The sequence below is a fragment of the Peromyscus californicus genome, unplaced genomic scaffold, assembly GCF_007827085.1.
Source record: "Peromyscus californicus insignis strain IS unplaced genomic scaffold, ASM782708v3 Scaffold_9__1_contigs__length_137607984, whole genome shotgun sequence".
Taxonomy (NCBI): Eukaryota; Metazoa; Chordata; class Mammalia; order Rodentia; family Cricetidae; genus Peromyscus; species Peromyscus californicus.
The window spans coordinates 102,751,936-102,769,557 of record NW_026294617.1 but is presented as its reverse complement, the minus strand read 5'-3'; the positions used below and the strand labels follow the sequence as shown (position 1 = coordinate 102,769,557).

The 17,622-nt window shown below is 36.0% G+C and overlaps 1 protein-coding gene across 3 annotated transcripts in view; it reads right to left on the bottom strand.

The window, feature by feature from the left end:
- Ndst4 (N-deacetylase and N-sulfotransferase 4) overlaps window positions 1–17,622 on the bottom strand; it is a 329,647-nt gene that overhangs the window by 130,230 nt on the left and 181,795 nt on the right. For 2 of the 3 annotated variants that reach the window (XM_052730557.1, XM_052730559.1), the window contains 2 exons: window positions 10,231–10,416; window positions 8,305–8,433 (listed from right to left, as the gene is read on the bottom strand). In XM_052730557.1, coding sequence (XP_052586517.1) covers window positions 8,305–8,433; window positions 10,231–10,416 — 315 coding nt within the window. The remainder of the gene's footprint in view (window positions 1–8,304; window positions 8,434–10,230; window positions 10,417–17,622) is intronic. The other variant, XM_052730558.1, reaches the window with a different exon arrangement.

The window sequence follows — 17,622 nt, the reverse complement described above, 5'->3', positions numbered from 1 at the left end:
CATTCAAATGGCTCTCAGATAATACAGTGTTCAATCTTGATAATCTTTGGACCAAAGCAAATTGGTATCCAAGGAAATCAGAACACCCAATTCCTTGTGATTTGCTAAAACAAAAGACCTAATGTATAATAATAATTAGATTTTAGCATGTAACAATTATTCAAATTAACACTTTCTGTTTTATAGTAGATTAGAATTAATGTCATATTTTTAAATGTTTAAAAATACAAAAACAATGAGGAGTGATGCTCGGTGGTTAAAACTATACACTGCTCTTGCGAAGGACCTGACTTTGGTTCAGGTCCCCATATCCTGTAGTACACAACTGCCTTTATCTCCAGTTCCAGGGAGTCTGGGGCCCTCTTCTGACCTCTGTAGGTACCACTTGCACATAAACAAACCCACACAAAGACCTACATACGTACAATGAATTAAAAATAAGCTTAAAATTATCACATCAACAAGATACATTTCTAAATGCCAGTTCTAGTCAATAATTAAAATAAAAGACAATAGTTGTGAGCACAGAGAGAACAATAATATTGTGGACTTTTTGTTTTTTGTTTTTTTTTTGTTGTTGTTTGTTTGTTTGTTGTTTTGTTTTTCGAGACAAGGTTTCCCTGTGTAGTTTTGCGCCTTTTCTGGAACTCACTTGGTAGCCCAGGCTGGCCTCGAACTCACAGTGATCCGCCTTGCTCTGTCTCCCCAGTGCTGGGATTAAAGGCATGTGCCACCACTGACCGGCTTATTGTGGACTTTTGAGCATAGAAAGAATACCGCTTCACTTTGGTGTAGAAAACACAAAGGACGTGAATATTTATGTTGGATGCAGGACAAAAATATGCTGCTTCTCTTAGTTGAGTCTGTGCCTTTTAGACTTCACAGTAGCCATAAAAGCTGGATGATAGAAAAATACAGAAATTTTCAAGTAATTTGATCTTGTTCCCGTCCTTTAGGCACATGAATTCCCCAGCTGATGAAAAAAACTATTTATTTTCTGATTCTATTTTAAGCACACTAGGGAGATGGATACTGGGATACTTTTTTGAGGAACTTCGTAACTTTTATTAGCCTTGTAGGTTCTTTTATATAGGTACACACACACACACACACACACACACACACACACACACACACACACACACACACATATATGTAATTCTAGACACTACTGGTAAAAATTCAAACTGGTTCTGTCATATCTGCAAATAGCATTGTGTCCAGGATGCTAGTGGTGAAAGACACTTTTCTACTTTTCCGTATATACCCATAAATATCACCAAGCTTTATTTTTCTATTCTTATGTATGTTGATGATAAATTGCATTTTTTCTTCTGAATTTAAATATCATGCAAAGAAACCAGGTAGTGGTGGCACATGCCAGCACTCTGGTGGTAGAGGCACGTGGATCTCTGAGTTTGAATCCAGCCTTGTCTACAGAGTGAGTTCTAGGACAGCCAGAGTAAAATAAAAATTAAAAAAAATAATAAATAAATCACATAAAAATCCCCATTTACAAGACTGGTCTGTAATGTTTCAATGAAATTTACATTATATTCTCTATGTTTTTTTTTAAATATTTCTCTAAAAGTCTGTTTGTTTGAGAACACAGAAATCACAGTTTATTGCTATCTCATGAAATAAGAGAAGTGATTGTTTCCATATTCTTACAGAAATTCTGTTAAGGCAGCCTCAATTACATGGAGCTTAGTTTGTCCAGTAAGGACCTACAGCTATTCATGTACAATGTTCACCATCACACGATTCTGTGATTATCACAATAGCTTTTTTGGAGACAATTAGAAGTTGATATAATTCCCTATTAGATTTTTATCTTGATAGATTTGGTGGATTTATTCTGTTGCTAAGAATACTTGATGTCAGTATTATCATCTTGTATATCTACTTGCACTAATCAGCATTGTGTCTCGAATACAAAAACAACATGTGGAAAATTTGTGTTAATTGTTCCACAGGGTTAGGTATGGTTCTGCAACATATCCAGCTAGACCTGGACTTTTTTGTTTTATTTGAGAGATTTTTATTAATGCTTCTGTTTCATTACTTCATTATTTTTTACATGAGACTATTAAATTATTTTCATTTTGATTTAATTTAGTAGGTCATAAGTATCTGGAAATTTTTATATTTCTTTTAGATTTTTTACTGTGTATTTTTAAAATATGTCCCCATGCTTCTCTGAATGCCTTCAGTATCTGTTGTAATGTTTCCCTTTTAATGTCTGCTATTATTAATTTGGATCCTCTCTTCCTTTTGGTTAATTTGGCTAAATATTTGTCAATCTTGTTAATCTTTTCAAAGAACCAACTTTTCATTTCATTGATTTCTTTGAGATTTTGATTCTAGTTCATTGATTTCAGCCTTAATTTTATTGTATTTTTTATTTTTAATTACTTCTTTTCATTTTTTGAGATTATATTGTAATTATATAATTTCTTTCTTCCTGTTCCTTCCTCAAAACCTTTTCATGTACCCCTCCTTGCTCACTTTCAAATGCATGGCCTCGTTTTTTTCATTAATTATTGTTACATGCATATATGTATATATTCTTAAATATAACCTGCTCAGTCTATATAATGTTACTTGCATATATGTTTTTAGGCAGTCCATTCAGTATTGGATAGCCAACTGATATGCTCAATCCTGGGGAAGACGGTTTTCCTGACTCTCACCATTTCTTAGTTACCTACAATCAAAATGTAGAGTCAGAGTTGTGGAGTCCCGTCTCAACAAATACATCTAGAAAACAACCTAGGTACCTAAAGCTCAGAGAACGTTGCAGAAGAAGGAGCAGAAAGATTGTAAAAGCTAGAGGATCAAGGAGTTCGCTGTAAGATGGTGTCTCGAAGTAATAAAAGCTATATTTTCATAGTCTCATCAACATGACTGCCTGAGCATGAGCTGAACAAAGACAACAACAGTAGATGTGCTAAAGTGAACCCAGCAGGTCGAGGGTGGGGGGACCCACAAGGCCTCAACTCTACACAGAAAACTAGAGCCCTAACTTTTACTGTCTCTATCTGCCTATTCATTTGTTGTTTGTTTTTATTTTTTGAAGGACTTTGTGTGCAACATTAAATTATTAATATGAGCTCTCTCCAGTTTTTCATGTAGGCACATAGTGCTGTAAACCTGAGGAAAGAATTGTAGCTCATAGCTTTGTATGTGGTGATTTTATTTTTACTCAGTGTTAGGAATTTTCTAATTTTCTTCTTGATTTCTTCTTTGGCTAAATTTTATTCAGCAGTATATTGTTTTGTTTTCCACGAGGTTGTGTACTGTCTATCATTTCAATTCTTGTTGATATGTAGCTTTATTCCTTTGTGGTCAGATAATATGCAGGATATTATTTCAATTTTCATAAATTTGTTTAGACTTGCTTTGTGTCCTAATGTTTGGCCAATTTTAGAGAAAGTTCCATAAATGTACATTCTTCACTGTTTGGATGAAATGGTCTATAGCTGACTGTTAGATCCATTTGATTTATGATGTCATTTAGTTTCAGAGTTTCTCTATTTAGTTTTTGACTGGATGACCTCTCTACTGGTCAGAGTGAAGTATTGAAGTCACCCACTATTGCTGTGTTGGGCCACGCTGTCTGTAGCATGCTTATCTACAAAATTGGATGGCACCTTCTTAGATTGCTACCTCTGCACACTATGCACATCGTGAGCAACACTGCTCTTTAAGACACCCTTGTGGTCCACTATTTGGCCAGTCCAGACTTCAGAGTACAATACTAGGATATGCTGTTCTATCTTCACTGCTCACTTCTCTTTTTGCTTTTTATGTGCTAACCTAGCTCCTTTATCCAAATACTTTATTTTGAGTTCACCATCAATTCCAATGCTTAAAGAAAGTTCAGTTTGTCATGAGATACGAGGAAAACTCTGAGACTCCCTTTTCCCTGTACTTTTCAGGTTGAAATCAAAACACATTTGTATGTTAACGATGAGTCTTTTAAGTGAGTCTTACCATGCTGAGAATAATTTTCTTTGTTCACCACTACTATAGATGGAATATTAGACACCACATTACCTTCTATTTTAAAAGAAGTCATTTACTTCTCAGAATGATCTTTATGAATTGTAGTAGATTCAATATTGAAAACTAGATGTACAAACCTAGTAATTAGGCATTCAAGAAATAAATGCTAGCAGCAATAAAACATGGTCAGAATATGTAGAAAAGGAAATAACATTGAGTGTGTTGATAACAGAATTCTTTTGAAGATGGTTAGAGCTGATATGGGTCAAGAATGGAACCAAAGAATGAAAATGAAGATAAATGAACCTAGGCATCTACTGATAATACATTTTCAATGAAGACAGGTGAAATGCAAAAGTTTTGATTTTGATTTTCACTGACATTCATGTGAGTGGAATATTCCTTCACACTGTGCATATATGTTGCCGTGAATGGTTTAATAAAGAAGCTGACTGTCCAATAGCTGGACAGGTAGAGGTAAGGTAGGACTAGTAAACAAAGAGGGCATATGAAGAAGAGGAGTTGTCTTTAGAGTTGTGAGGAGATGGAGAGGAGGCAGAAGATGAACTTGTTGTAAGAAAAGGTACTGAGCCACATGGCAGAGCATAAGTAAGAAATATGGGCTAATTTAAAATGTAAGAGTTAGCTAATGACAAGCCTGAGATATTAGCTGAGCATTTATAATTAATGTAAGTCTCTGTGTGGTTATTTGGGAACTGGTTGGTGGGAAAGAAAAGTCTACCTACATACCTGTAATTTTAACTTTCAATAATTATTTTTGTAATCCATGGTAATTTAAAAAAATCAAGTTTCTTGCTAAAGAATATGTAGTCTCCAATTGTTTGCGTGATATTCTATGTGAGTCTGGCATGTCACTCCAACAATCTTCTTTGTGTTGACTTAAGTAAACATGCACCTTTGGGAGAAGAGATTTAATATCCAGTTAACTCATTTCTATCCCAATTTAATTCATTATTCTTTACAAGTTATTTTATAATAATTTTCATACAACACAGGCTTGTTTACATTTGATTTCTTTGTGACTTTAAAATATTATATATAAAAAAAATAACAAAAAAACCATTTCAAACATAGCTGATGCTTCCTTCTAGTTTTATTTAAAGCATACACCTCTTTCTCTGTGCATGAAATTTTCTTACATTAAATAAGGTGATCACAGCATAAATCCCATTATCTCCTGTGTTCCATGTGCAATGAGATGTAAATAAGGACATGCTTCTCTGAGACCTCAGAAATGAAATCATTATGGGAGAAAAATCAGAGAACTGAAATAATCCGAACACCTCATGGTGATATAGTCCCATACTGCCATGACTTTGTACATATATTTCTTATAAACTTTGATAGCTAAAAGGACACAAGTAAAAAAAATGGGCTAACTTCTGTATTTGATATTAAATAAAGTTAATAAAGAATTAATCTTTGGGTCATCTAAGTGCAAAACTATAGTCCATCATCACATATTTTCAATTCAGCCCCCATATTTGAATACTTTTAGAGATTTTAAGTGTGTCTACTGATATATTAACCTGGAAAGTTATTATTAGAGCTAAACATGTACTGATGTTTAAACTACAAATGTTAAATTTTGACTACAGAACGATATTATAATATGTATATTTACTATATTTTAAGAATGTGAAAATCATTGAGATGCCAACTGACAATTATATTGTGTATATATATATATATATATATATATATATATATATACATATATATGGATGAACTCTACTATCTCTTTAGTATGCCTAGAATTTACCAACTAGTCTTTAGTGGAATTGTAAAGAAATTCTGAAAGAGAAGTTGATAAAACTAAATGTTAAATGAAGAATAAAATAAAATTCTGGCTTCATACCTCAAAGAATTAGGAAAGAAGATAGAACTAAGCTCACTTACCATGAAGAAGGACAAATGATTAGTGCAGAAGTAAATAAAATATAGAGTATAAAAACAATAGAAGTCCAATCAATTACCTAAGAGTTGAGATTCTTACAAATTTACACAAGTTGAGTTGGCAGAGTAGAAAAAAGATGGTAAGTTTTGATAATAAAATCAAAATGCAAAAAGAAACATTATAACTGATATTACAGAAATACAAATGATTGTTAGGTTACCAGAGTCATCACATACCAACAAATCAATGTACAAAATGAAACTTTCTAGAAATATAAGTCTAATGAGAGTCACAAATTAAACCAGTAATTAAGAGACTTTTAATTACTGCTTCCTCTTTCAGAGGACCCACATTCAGCTCTCAGTACCACAAGTTGGCTTATGACCATCCATATCTCCAGTTCCAAGGAATCTCATGCCCTCTTCTGATCTCCAGGAGTACCAGGGATGTACTTGGTACACATACATAGACCAGGAAAAACAGTCATATACATAAAATAAATAAATAGGGGAAACCTAGACAACTACTTAGTGGTAGTGAAGTCATAGATATTGGAGGAGAATTTAGAACCACTGTTTTACTAAACTAGCACAACCTCAAATAACAATCTCAGCATTTTTCCTTATATCCATAGACAATTATAGTCTTCACCCTTCATCAAGGAAACTTCTTTTGCAACAGAGACCACTACAGAAACCACAACTAATCAAAATTCAGAGTTGGGGGTACAGGTCTAATGGATACATCTACAAAACACTCCTGCACCTAAGGCTCAGGGAACATTTCTGAAGAATGACAGAATGTTTGTAAAAACCAGAGAATCAAAGAGATTGCTATGAGATGTGTCTCAGAAGTTACTGCCCAAGCGTGAGCTGAACAAGGACAACAGCAATAGACATGTCAAAATGGATGAGAGGAAGACCAAGAGGCCTCAACCCTACACAAAGAACTACAGGCCACTGAAGGGTGCTGTGGGTGTGAGAAATAGCTTAGGGAAGAAAATACCAACTGGTTATCCACTACCAAATGGTCAACTCTGAAAAAATGCATCCACGTAACATTACACAGAGAGAGCAGATTGTGTTTAGGAATATACATTTATATACAGATGTGAATGCAATAACAATTGATGAAAGAAGAGGCCATGAGTTTGAAAGAGAGCAAGAAAGGTATATGGGAGGGAGGAAAGGGAAGAGGAATGATACAATTATATTATAATCTCAAAAAAGAAATATCCTCAACCTAAAGAAACTCAGGACTTCCTGATTTTGCTGATGATCAAACAAATATTGAGTGTGTTAATATTAATTTGCCTCAAATTCCTCCAAAAAGCTGAAGAGGGAGTAAGAAATAAAGTTCCAAACACCTGTTATGAAGCCAGCGTTATCCATCCTTTATAAATATGGGCATAAAACCCCTCAGGTGTTATACCTTAAATTATCTTGTAAGCCCCACCTGCCCAAAAACCAAGTATCATTCTGGGATTCTGGGAGTTGTATTCTTGAAAAATAACAGCAAAGCTTCATTGGATAGTATGGTGTCTTTTGGATTTTGTCCATACAATCCCTGAAAACATGTGTCTTTGGGCCACTTACCTGGAAAGTTTCCAGGTGGTGGTCCTGATCAAATTTTATCTTGGTTAGTATTTAATATTTTAATAAAAGCTTGCTTTAATTTGGCCAAAATGGTGGAACTGGTTTTTCTCCGGCGAATCTCAGAATTAACAAGGAGTGGGAGACACTAGCCAAACAAACCCAACAGTATATGAAAAATTTCTTGTCCGTGCTCATACAGGATTTATCCCAAGGATGCAAGGATGGTGCAGAATCTGAAAACCATTGATATTTACAATGTATATTTATATTTTATATTTATAATGTTAAAAAAGTGGATGAAGAATTAAAATAATCTAATTGTTTAACTGTGTGCACAAAAAACTTTCAGGAACAGCCAACATCTTCTCATGATAAAAACTCTTCACAAATTAGGAAAAAATGAAAAATATGCCAACACAATAAAAACAATACACATTCAACCCACAACTAACATCATATTCACCGGTGAAAAGTTCCCAAGAAATCAAATTGTATCAAGGAAAGGATTTGAAATGTAGATTTTAATGCAGTTTCAGGAAACATATTGTGCTCATAGAGAATATAGCCATGAGCTGGGTGTGGTATTACACACCTTCAATCCCAGCAATCCAGAAGCAGAACAGAGAAATCTCTGTGAGTTCAAGCCCAGCTTGGTTTGCATAACCAGTTCTAGGCTAGCTAAGAGCCTGTTTGGAAAAAAAAAAGTCCTCATGATTTAGATTTAAAAATGTAACTTATTTGACAACACTGATGTTACTGTAAAATGTACAAAGAAACACATACTGGGTTTAGAAGGATTGTGAGGAAAAGTTCACCTCCTTTGATACTTTTATCCAATTCTTGGGGTCCTCCTGGATACTCCTTGTAGAAAATAGTATGTGTAAACAGCCCACAGGTCTGTCGAGGGAGGACCTGATGACAAAGAGTAAAAGCAACACACTGGTGAGATTTACCTAGCAACTGTTACCATTACCATAAATTCACAGTCAGCAAAGAGTTCTTGGTGTCTGACAGTAACCAAGAGCTCATGTCAGTTTAATTTTGTAAATGTCAATGTAGTCACCGAATCAAAGAAATACAATTTCGAATTTAGCATATGCACCCAGTTAACTGAGTTCCATAAATCTAAACTACTTCCTGACTAAGGGTTAAGGAGTCAAAAGTTGTCTTGGGGTTCATTTAGTTCAGACATATATCATGGTCATACTTCTCATCAAATCAAACTTCACTTTGCCTTCTGATACTCAGTCTTGTGGAATATGCAGGTTCTGAGACTCAAAGTCACCTTTTCTCACCACCTCTATTGTACCCTGGCTTTAAATTTTATCTCAGTAGTAGTCAAACCACTTAATGACTGTTTCTGGAGTATTTTTGTGTTGAGTTTGCTGTAACTCTGGATGTTCAATAGACAAGACAAATAAGCAAATTGACTCTAATATCCTATTTTGAATAATAAAGTATTTATAGTCTAGTGGAAAATGCACCCAGTTCCACAAGAAAGCTGTGATTGTATTCATTCTTCATTTAATTTTCATAATTAAATTCAAGGTAAATGAAAGCATGTAGTCTTGGCTAAAAGGATGATTTCCTTTCATGACATGTTGGGTGATCACACAATGAAAGAATTTTAGTACTCTCTCTATTTTTAAATTTATGTAAATGAGTCTTTTTATGCTTCCTGATTTCTGTAGACTTCAATTGCTGTTTGTGGTATCAATGATTTCAGGTAACAATCTGTGTCCACTGGTGCCGTATTATAATGATGAGATGATTAAAGCCCCATGATAAAGTTACTGAGCTCCAAATCTGGGTAGCTATAGATTCCTGTCTCTTGTCTTTAGATGGAGATGAGATGTGTATATATATATATAGTTGTAGCAGCAATATGAGTAATAGTGTGGGTTAGTGCAAATATTGAACAGAAAAAAGATTATAAACTCTTGCTCTGATCTTGACAACTAATGGTGGGTACATCTTCAAAGGCACCTGGAACTGGATAAAACTGGCCATTTTAGAACCAAGGGCATAGTGCCACCTCCCCCCACCCTGATGAGTGATGCTAAATTTCCAGCTCAAATTCATGTGGTGTTACTCTCATTTATCATAATGGATACATCATTCTTAAATTAGGTTATTACTTTTTAGCTATATACAAGGAAAAGAACAATGTGCCACCTTTCCCTGCAATTTACAAGAAAAAGAGAACAAAAATAAACAACACTCTAAGATGCTCTGAATGCCCGAGAATCAAAATACACTGGACAGATGGATTTAGCTTTCAGGTGGTATTGCTCCCTTTTATCTATTGGTAGTGAAATTACTGGAGAGGTGTTTTTTTGACCTATAGCACAGCATCCTACCTTTAGCTCTTGGTAAAAACCACACAAACAAACAGTACTGTGGAGTTCCTCAGGAGCAACTTAGGTGCCCCAGACCAAGTTCAATTTGAAAGTATCAATGGATAATCTATGCAAAACTCATTCCCATTATTTCCAGATTGCTATATACTCAGTAAAACCACTTTACAGCCTAGAAAACATGCCTATTGTCAAACAGTATGTCATTGTGTGACCAGTCACCTTCATGGCATGTTGGAAACTTCTGAGAGTCATGTCAAAGAAGTTCTGTGTTACATTCTTAGACAGAATGTTGATCCCTTCCCTTAAACACAGGCACCAAGGACCTTCAGGCACAGCAGTATGCGCTCACCATGATGCTATTGTGAATGAAGCCCTTCCTGTATCTTGCAGGTTTCAGATGTGGATACTCTTCAGTGCTGGTGACCTGAATACCCCAGACCTTCTTCCAAGCTGCATACAGCTGAATATGGACCGGGTAGACCCCTGAGTGATGTGGGGCCACTGCATAGCCCAGGTTGGTCGGTATTCCATGTTCCTAAAAAAAGTCAGAAGAACACCATCATGGAGTGGGGGCAATTGGATTAATTAAAAATCTTTATATTTATTTGGCATATATATTGAGATCCCCAGTAAGTAAGAGGGAATTAAAAAATAGGAAGATGGAGCTTTTACGGTTTCTTCAGTTCATCAGCTTCATAGAGATCTGATACTACTTTAATGAATGTAGTACATACTTTGGGTTTGTTCTGTGTGCATGAAATTAAGCTTGAAATTTAAATGCATTAAGTTTGAGGGGATGATCGTGTTGTGATTGACTGTCCTCTAAGTGAACCAACCACTGTCTTGGGGCTTTCAGGTGTTCCCCTTGCAAAAGATCACCCCAGTTGGGCCTGCTGATGTTTTACATCCCTCAACACCAGTTTGGGAAAGGGCATGCAATTTTCACTTAAGTCTCCAGTTTCTCCCTACTACCTGTTACATGCAACTCTGCATTAATTGCATATGACCTTCTCTGGAAGGGATAGTGTATATATAGGCCAGGGAAGACTGGAGCACCATGTATGAAGTATGTGACAGGGCTCTCACCCCTGTCAGATAAGGCTTTTCATATGCTGCCTGTTGGGAAAGGAAAACCCACATTCCTTTAGGGAACTCCTTAACTGTCCTGTTAGGGATCCCAATACACTTATTGACTCTCCATAGTGAACTCTGGCAGAATCACGCCTTTGTTTGTCATTGGGACCTCAAAAGAAGGGGTGGAGCATTGTTTATTGCTCACCTGGGAGGGAATTTTAGCTACAAATAGAAATTGAATTTTGTCCCTTATCAAGTAGATGAAGCAAAAATAAAAATCTGTAACTTGAGAAATTACCTAACACAGAAAATATAGACATAGAAGTGGAAGATGGAAGAATACTCTCTCTTCTCTCTCTCTCTCTCTCTCTCTCTCTCTCTCTCTCTCTCTCTCTCTCTCTGTGTGTGTGTGTGTGTGTGTGTGTGTGTGAGATGAGAGGTTTTTTTTTTTTTTTTTTTGGCTTGGATTTAATAGGAGTTGCTACAATGTGTTATTCACATTAAGAAAGAACTAGTGGAATGCCAAGATCAAAGTTATATGTTAAGGAGTTATTTCTGTGCTAAAAGCTAGATGAAAACAGGTAACAAAACAGACAGTAAGGAAAGTTAGGCCCAAAAGTATTTTGTATGCAGAGGGTAAAGGGAAGGTAAAAGTTAGGATCTCACCCTTTGTCCTAAACTTTAGAAATTCAATTTACTGTACAAGGCATACACTTTACTGGGAGGTGTTTGGGTAAATAGTCAACTCTAAAGGACTACAGGTATACATCTAAAGCAAGAATATGAAAACATTCTCAGTCATTGTGTTATATTTCTAGGTGTGTGAAATAGATATAGTTTTCTAATTTCTTCTTTTATAACTTTCACTTTAGATGCTTATCTGACTCATAAAATTTCCTTGTAGGGCTGAATCTCATCAATTGAGCTTATAAATGAGGATACAAAGTCAGATATGAAAGTTGATTGAATCAATAAACTGAGCTGGAAACTGTTGACAGTTGCTGTTCATATTGTCTGTTATAGACACACAGCACGAGGAAAGAATTCAGTCTTGGATGAGAAGCAAGCAGTAAGTGGATCACAGACTTCAGCGCAGCACCCACACACTGCACTAGTCCCAAAGATGGGCACTTAATAGTTCATATCACTTTCATTTTCCTTTCATGGAACGACCCTCATTGTGTAGCCAAATTCAATTCTTTTTCATCAAGACTGTTTTCTAACATCTATTATAAAAAATGACTCATAAAAATACTGAATTATGAAATCAATGCTGTAAAATGAGCTAGAGCCTTTTCCTAGACATGAGGGAAAACCTTTTTTTTTTTTCCAGTACTGGTAAAGAAACATATTTCTTACAAAAGCCCTTTTCCTGTCCTCCTCTCTCCTCCCCTTTCCTTCCCACTGCCCTCTCCCTTCCCCTCCCCCCATCCTTATCTTCCTTTTCCTCCCCTCCCCTCCTTTCACCTTCTCTCCCTTCCTCTCCCCTCCATTCCCCTCAACTCAGTTCCCCTCATCTCCCACTCCCTCCCCTCCTCTCCTCTTTAATCTTTGTGGTACTAGAAATTGAATCTCATTCCCCATTAATGCTAAGTGAACCTTCTATTACTGAGCGAAATCCTGACCCTAAAACTTGTCTTTTCTGTACAGGACTAAACTGGAAAACTCCAGTAATAGAAGTACTTGGGAACTGACCAATGAGGCAGCTGCTCTGCAGCCTGGACCCATTGCAGGGTCTTTTACTGAACAGCTATTAGCCTTAGTTTTTTTTCGTCTGGTCTTCTGCCTGGTAAATGGTTAACTGTAATGAAGATGAGTGATCACCCAGAAAACAAGGGGTCCAGCCCAGTATCCCACTGCCAATGAAAGAGAGCTGGACTTCCTCAAGAGAGAAATCTAGGCATGAGGGTATTTAAACTGCTTTGACGGGTAAGTTAGAATTGGTACGGATCTTTTGCCTGGGAAGGTATTTCTGACTCACAGCAAAGGGAAAAATGTCTCCTACTATGTTGTTATTCTTGCAACTGCTTTGTAAATAGAATTTCCAAGTCTCCTATAATTTAGTAAGTGACAAAACAACATGGTGGGAATCCTAATATTCATCAATAATACATTTGTTGGTCTCATTCTCTACTGTGGTGTGATGCTTTATTCCAAATGTGAGGTCTTAGATGTTAGATAAATATGGCAGTGTCATAGAAACAAAGAGATAAAAAAACAAAGTCTGTAAAGAGAACTGAAATAACAAACAACTATATTCATCCTACAAAAAAAGCACTTCACTTTTGATATATAGTAAAAGGAATTGTGGAACTTTTCATGAAAAATTAGGAGGGAAAGCAATTGAGTAGGAAGGAAGGGTCAGTAAAAAAAGATTTTATTATACTTATTGATTTCCGGGGGCTCAATGTATTACTATCTGGAAGGGCATCCTTTTGCAGGGGCAACTAGAGCTCAATCAAAATAGTAAATCACACTAGGTAATTGTGAGTTTATACTTTTTCAATCAAAATGATAACAGAAAGTGAAAAGTAATTCCCTGGTAGCTCTTTTCCTGTTATCAAGGGGCTTAGTGAACTAGAAAGCTTCATTCTTAACTGTCCACAGCTTAGAATCCAATTCACAGAGAGCTGGTCAACTAAAACATAAGCTAAATGTCGTATTTACACAAGATCATAAAAATTACAGACTTGGGAAGGCTTTTCCATGTAAATATAGAAAACACTCAAACCCTATAAGATAGACATAAATGATAGTTGAGAAAACAAAATTCAAGCATAGCTTTTATGCTTGAATCATGCAGGATGAAGAAGATTTAAGAACACAGGCACCAAAAACATGTAATATACTAATAAGCAATCACAAGGACAGGCTTTAAAAAGTGACATCATTTCAACGACGTTTCAGAATGGCATGCCTCGCCAGCATTCACAGGACTTGGTCATGATCACATTTTTCCAGTTAAATTCCCACTTCTTGCAGGGGTGGTGGTGGTGGTGAGACAACGGGGTTAATTGTTGCTATATGTGATAAGATCATTTAAAAAAAAACTATACAATAAAATGTATTTAACACTAGAGCTGTCAACAGCACCTGAAATGAAGGCCCTTTCAAAGCAATCCCCAAGGGTCATGTATTCCTGGCAACGGATGTGTACCTGGCATCTAGTAGATGTTTTCCAGTTTATTCCTGATGTGACCCTATTACAAGGACTGGAGCCTATCCAAAATGTGGAGAGTGAGGCTAAGAGAAAGCATCGGGCTTTTTCATGTTAGCAAGTGTGAGAGCTGGAATCACCTCTGGGCTCCCTACATTCAGTATCTACTGCTTTTCCAATGTCAGCTTCTACTGTGACCTAATGGAATTGACTCAAATATATAGTATGGAAGCAAAACACCTCTCTATTATATATATTTTTTTCTTGGTAAAATGATATGAAGTAAAACTTTCCATTTTAAAATCTCCTTTGCTGCTAGCACTTTTTAATGTAAACGAGTTTCAGCTAATTAGGAGTACTCAGGACAGCTTCTGGAGGGCACCAGGAAGCGAAGGTTAAATTCTTGTTGGAAAGTAAGACCTTGAAAACAAGACAACCTGCTAGCAGTTTTGGTGTATATTTGCAGGCTAACAGAAAGCCCACTGCTTGAGACTTAGCTCTAATGGTCTCTTTCAGATACAGGAGACCCTGGGGGACCAGTTCTCTATGGCTCCTTGAGTCCTGAGAAGTTCAGCTGACAATCTGCCCTTCTGCCCTTAAAGAGTTTTTGAAAGCCCTCAAGGCACTGAGTCAAAGCTGTCCGTGTTAAAAATAGTGTGATGTTTTTAATTTGGAAACCTGATGGGAAGAGCTGGGTTTGCATTTTCTAATGCACAGAACAGGTTTAAAAGATTGAGGTAAGGCATCTAATGGTCTGAATTTTAGGAAAACAGGAGAAAAATAAAGAACTGTACAGTACTTATTTTTATTAATTTATATTTATATCTTACTTAGATGATTGATATTGGTAAACATCTATTTTTCTACCTGAGTAAACTATATATATATATGAACATTTTATGTGTGTATAAATATGTGTGGGAGGAGAGATTGTATAAATACATGATATGCATGCATATGATGGCTGGATCTTATGCATTGGGTAGCCAGCAGGTAGGATACAGTAAGTGAATAGGAGACTTCTGATGATTTCAATGATAAACACTAGAGACATACCCAAACAATTAGATTTGCTGGACTTGGTAGCATATAGCTGTAATCTCAGTGTTTTGGAAGCAGAGGCAGGAGGCTAATCTATTCAAGTTTATACTCTGCTATATAACAAGTTACAGGTCAGAATGAGTTACACCAGGCTCTATTTCTAATAATCAGACAACAAACAAAAAATTTAATTTCTCTACACTCAAAATAATTACTTTTGAGTTCCTGATTTGTGTCAAATGTTTTGTTCAGTTTTAGGGATTCTCTGGATAGAAGTAACATTTTCTACTGCAGTTTGAAATCTGGAGACAACTAGAGAGAGAAAATAGGCAAAATGTATCTTAACTCTTGTTGAATTTGGTCTATGAACATTTGACTTAAAAAAATCATTATCAATTGAACATGCAGACATTTTGTTTCTGGAAAAAAATGATATCTTTGACATGAACATCTGTTAAGGTTGAAATTTGTTTCCAACTAACATTAGTTGCAGTGATGTAAGAAACATATCTAGCAGCATAAATTTACCTCACAGTACCTTTCAAATACCGGAAATTATGTCCACTTTTGTGTGTTTTCATTGTCATTATCCCCTCACTCTAGATTGTTTGGGTAGATTAATTTGGGATCTCACAGGCTTCCTTCCATGCAGTCTCTTCTACATTTTACTTTCAATATGTCATCTAATAGACTCCAAGATCTTTGTGTATGTAGATTTATTTTCTAGTATCACTACTGCAGTCCATAATACTGCAAGGAATCTTGGGCTCCAAGGCAGGTGGCTAAAGTTCAATTGTGGTATTGTTGCTGTGTGAGTCTGAGAGGCTTACATGACTTTTCTGTGCCTCAGACTCTCTTTCTATAAAATTAAGTCGATAATATTAAAGGATTAAATAATGACAGATACAAGTAAGTGAATATAATGCATAAGCCATTATGAAGTCATTAGCTACCATTTCAGTGTTTAAAACTTATGTGTTTATTGGTTCATAAAAGATACACAGATCATTTCAGGAAATCTATCAACTTTTACAAATACAAATATAAGGCCATAATCTTCAGGCAACGATAGTGGCTAAACACAAAAGCAGACAGGAAGTTTACATTAATAGAAAACAACAACAACAACAACAACAACAAACCCATGTCAATTCTTGTTAGTGTCAGAGTGAAGAGGAGTATAAAATCAGAAATGATAGTGGTTTGCATTTTGCTACTGTCAACTTTTTTCTTCTACAGAAGGTGTGGGATATCTCATTGGGTCTCTGGCTTTCTTTTATTCACTTGAGCTTAGCAAATGGAAAATTCTGATAACAGACAAGAGATAAATGGGAATGGAGCGAGGGAATCTTATTTTCTCCTTGCAAAGTCATTTTGTGCTGTATGATTACTTCAATCAAAGGTTAAAACAACTGTGAAAGAGGGATTCTCATGTTTGGTAATGGGGTTTTGTTACATGGTCTTTGTCTTTTGGAGGGAGTGTTGTCAGACAGGGTGAGAAGAGTTCATTAAAGCTATGTATGTGTATTTATACACAGAAATCATGTGTATTATATTTTTTAGGTAAAGAGCTATTAGTATGATTCCTTGTGGCTTTTGCAAACATAATCAGTGTTATTTTACATACCTCCCTCTTTCTTCTATATTTACATCCCTTTCTGCTCCTTAAAGAGTCCTGTTTTTCTATTTCAACTATCAGATAGCTTGTGTACTCAACAAAGACAACAACAAAGGACATGCCAAAGTGGACAGGGAATGGCCAGGAGACCACAACCCTAAACAAAGAAGTATGAACAACCGAGAAGAGCTGGGAGCAGGGGAGGTGGTCTTCTTGAGGGAAGACCATACCAATTGATTGTACAGTGCCAAACAGCCTGTCTTTAAAACATGCATACAAGTAACACTGTATGGACTGAGCAGGTCATATATATATATATATATACACACACACACACATACAGACGCACGCATGGACATGCAGTAAGGATTAGTGAAAAAAGAGCCCATGAATTTGAAGGAGAGTAGGGAGAGGTACATGGGAGAGTTTATAGGGAGGAACAGGAAGAGAAAACTGTTTTGATTATAATGTAATCTCAAAATAAAAAAAGAAAAATAACAAGGAAAGCATTCCCTACCCACACAATGACATGCCCATTCTCACCCTAGAAGACTCTCTCTGTCAAATTGTATGTGACCTTTTCTTCCTGATTCCTCCTCAGAAGTTGGAATTAAACAATCCTTGCCTTCACAGCAACCAATCTTAGGGCATTATTACTTTGATATAGACTTATGTCCTGCATGAACTACTGCACTACTGCAAATTGTCCTTTCATTAAATCCTGGGCAGTTATGATTGCTGCTTCAGTTTTATATAATCTAGTATGGCATAAGTAGCTATTGTAAAAGCTCTTGTAGATTCTGGAAGCACAAGCTGGTGGTATGGTGAAGCTCTATGATATAAGTAACATG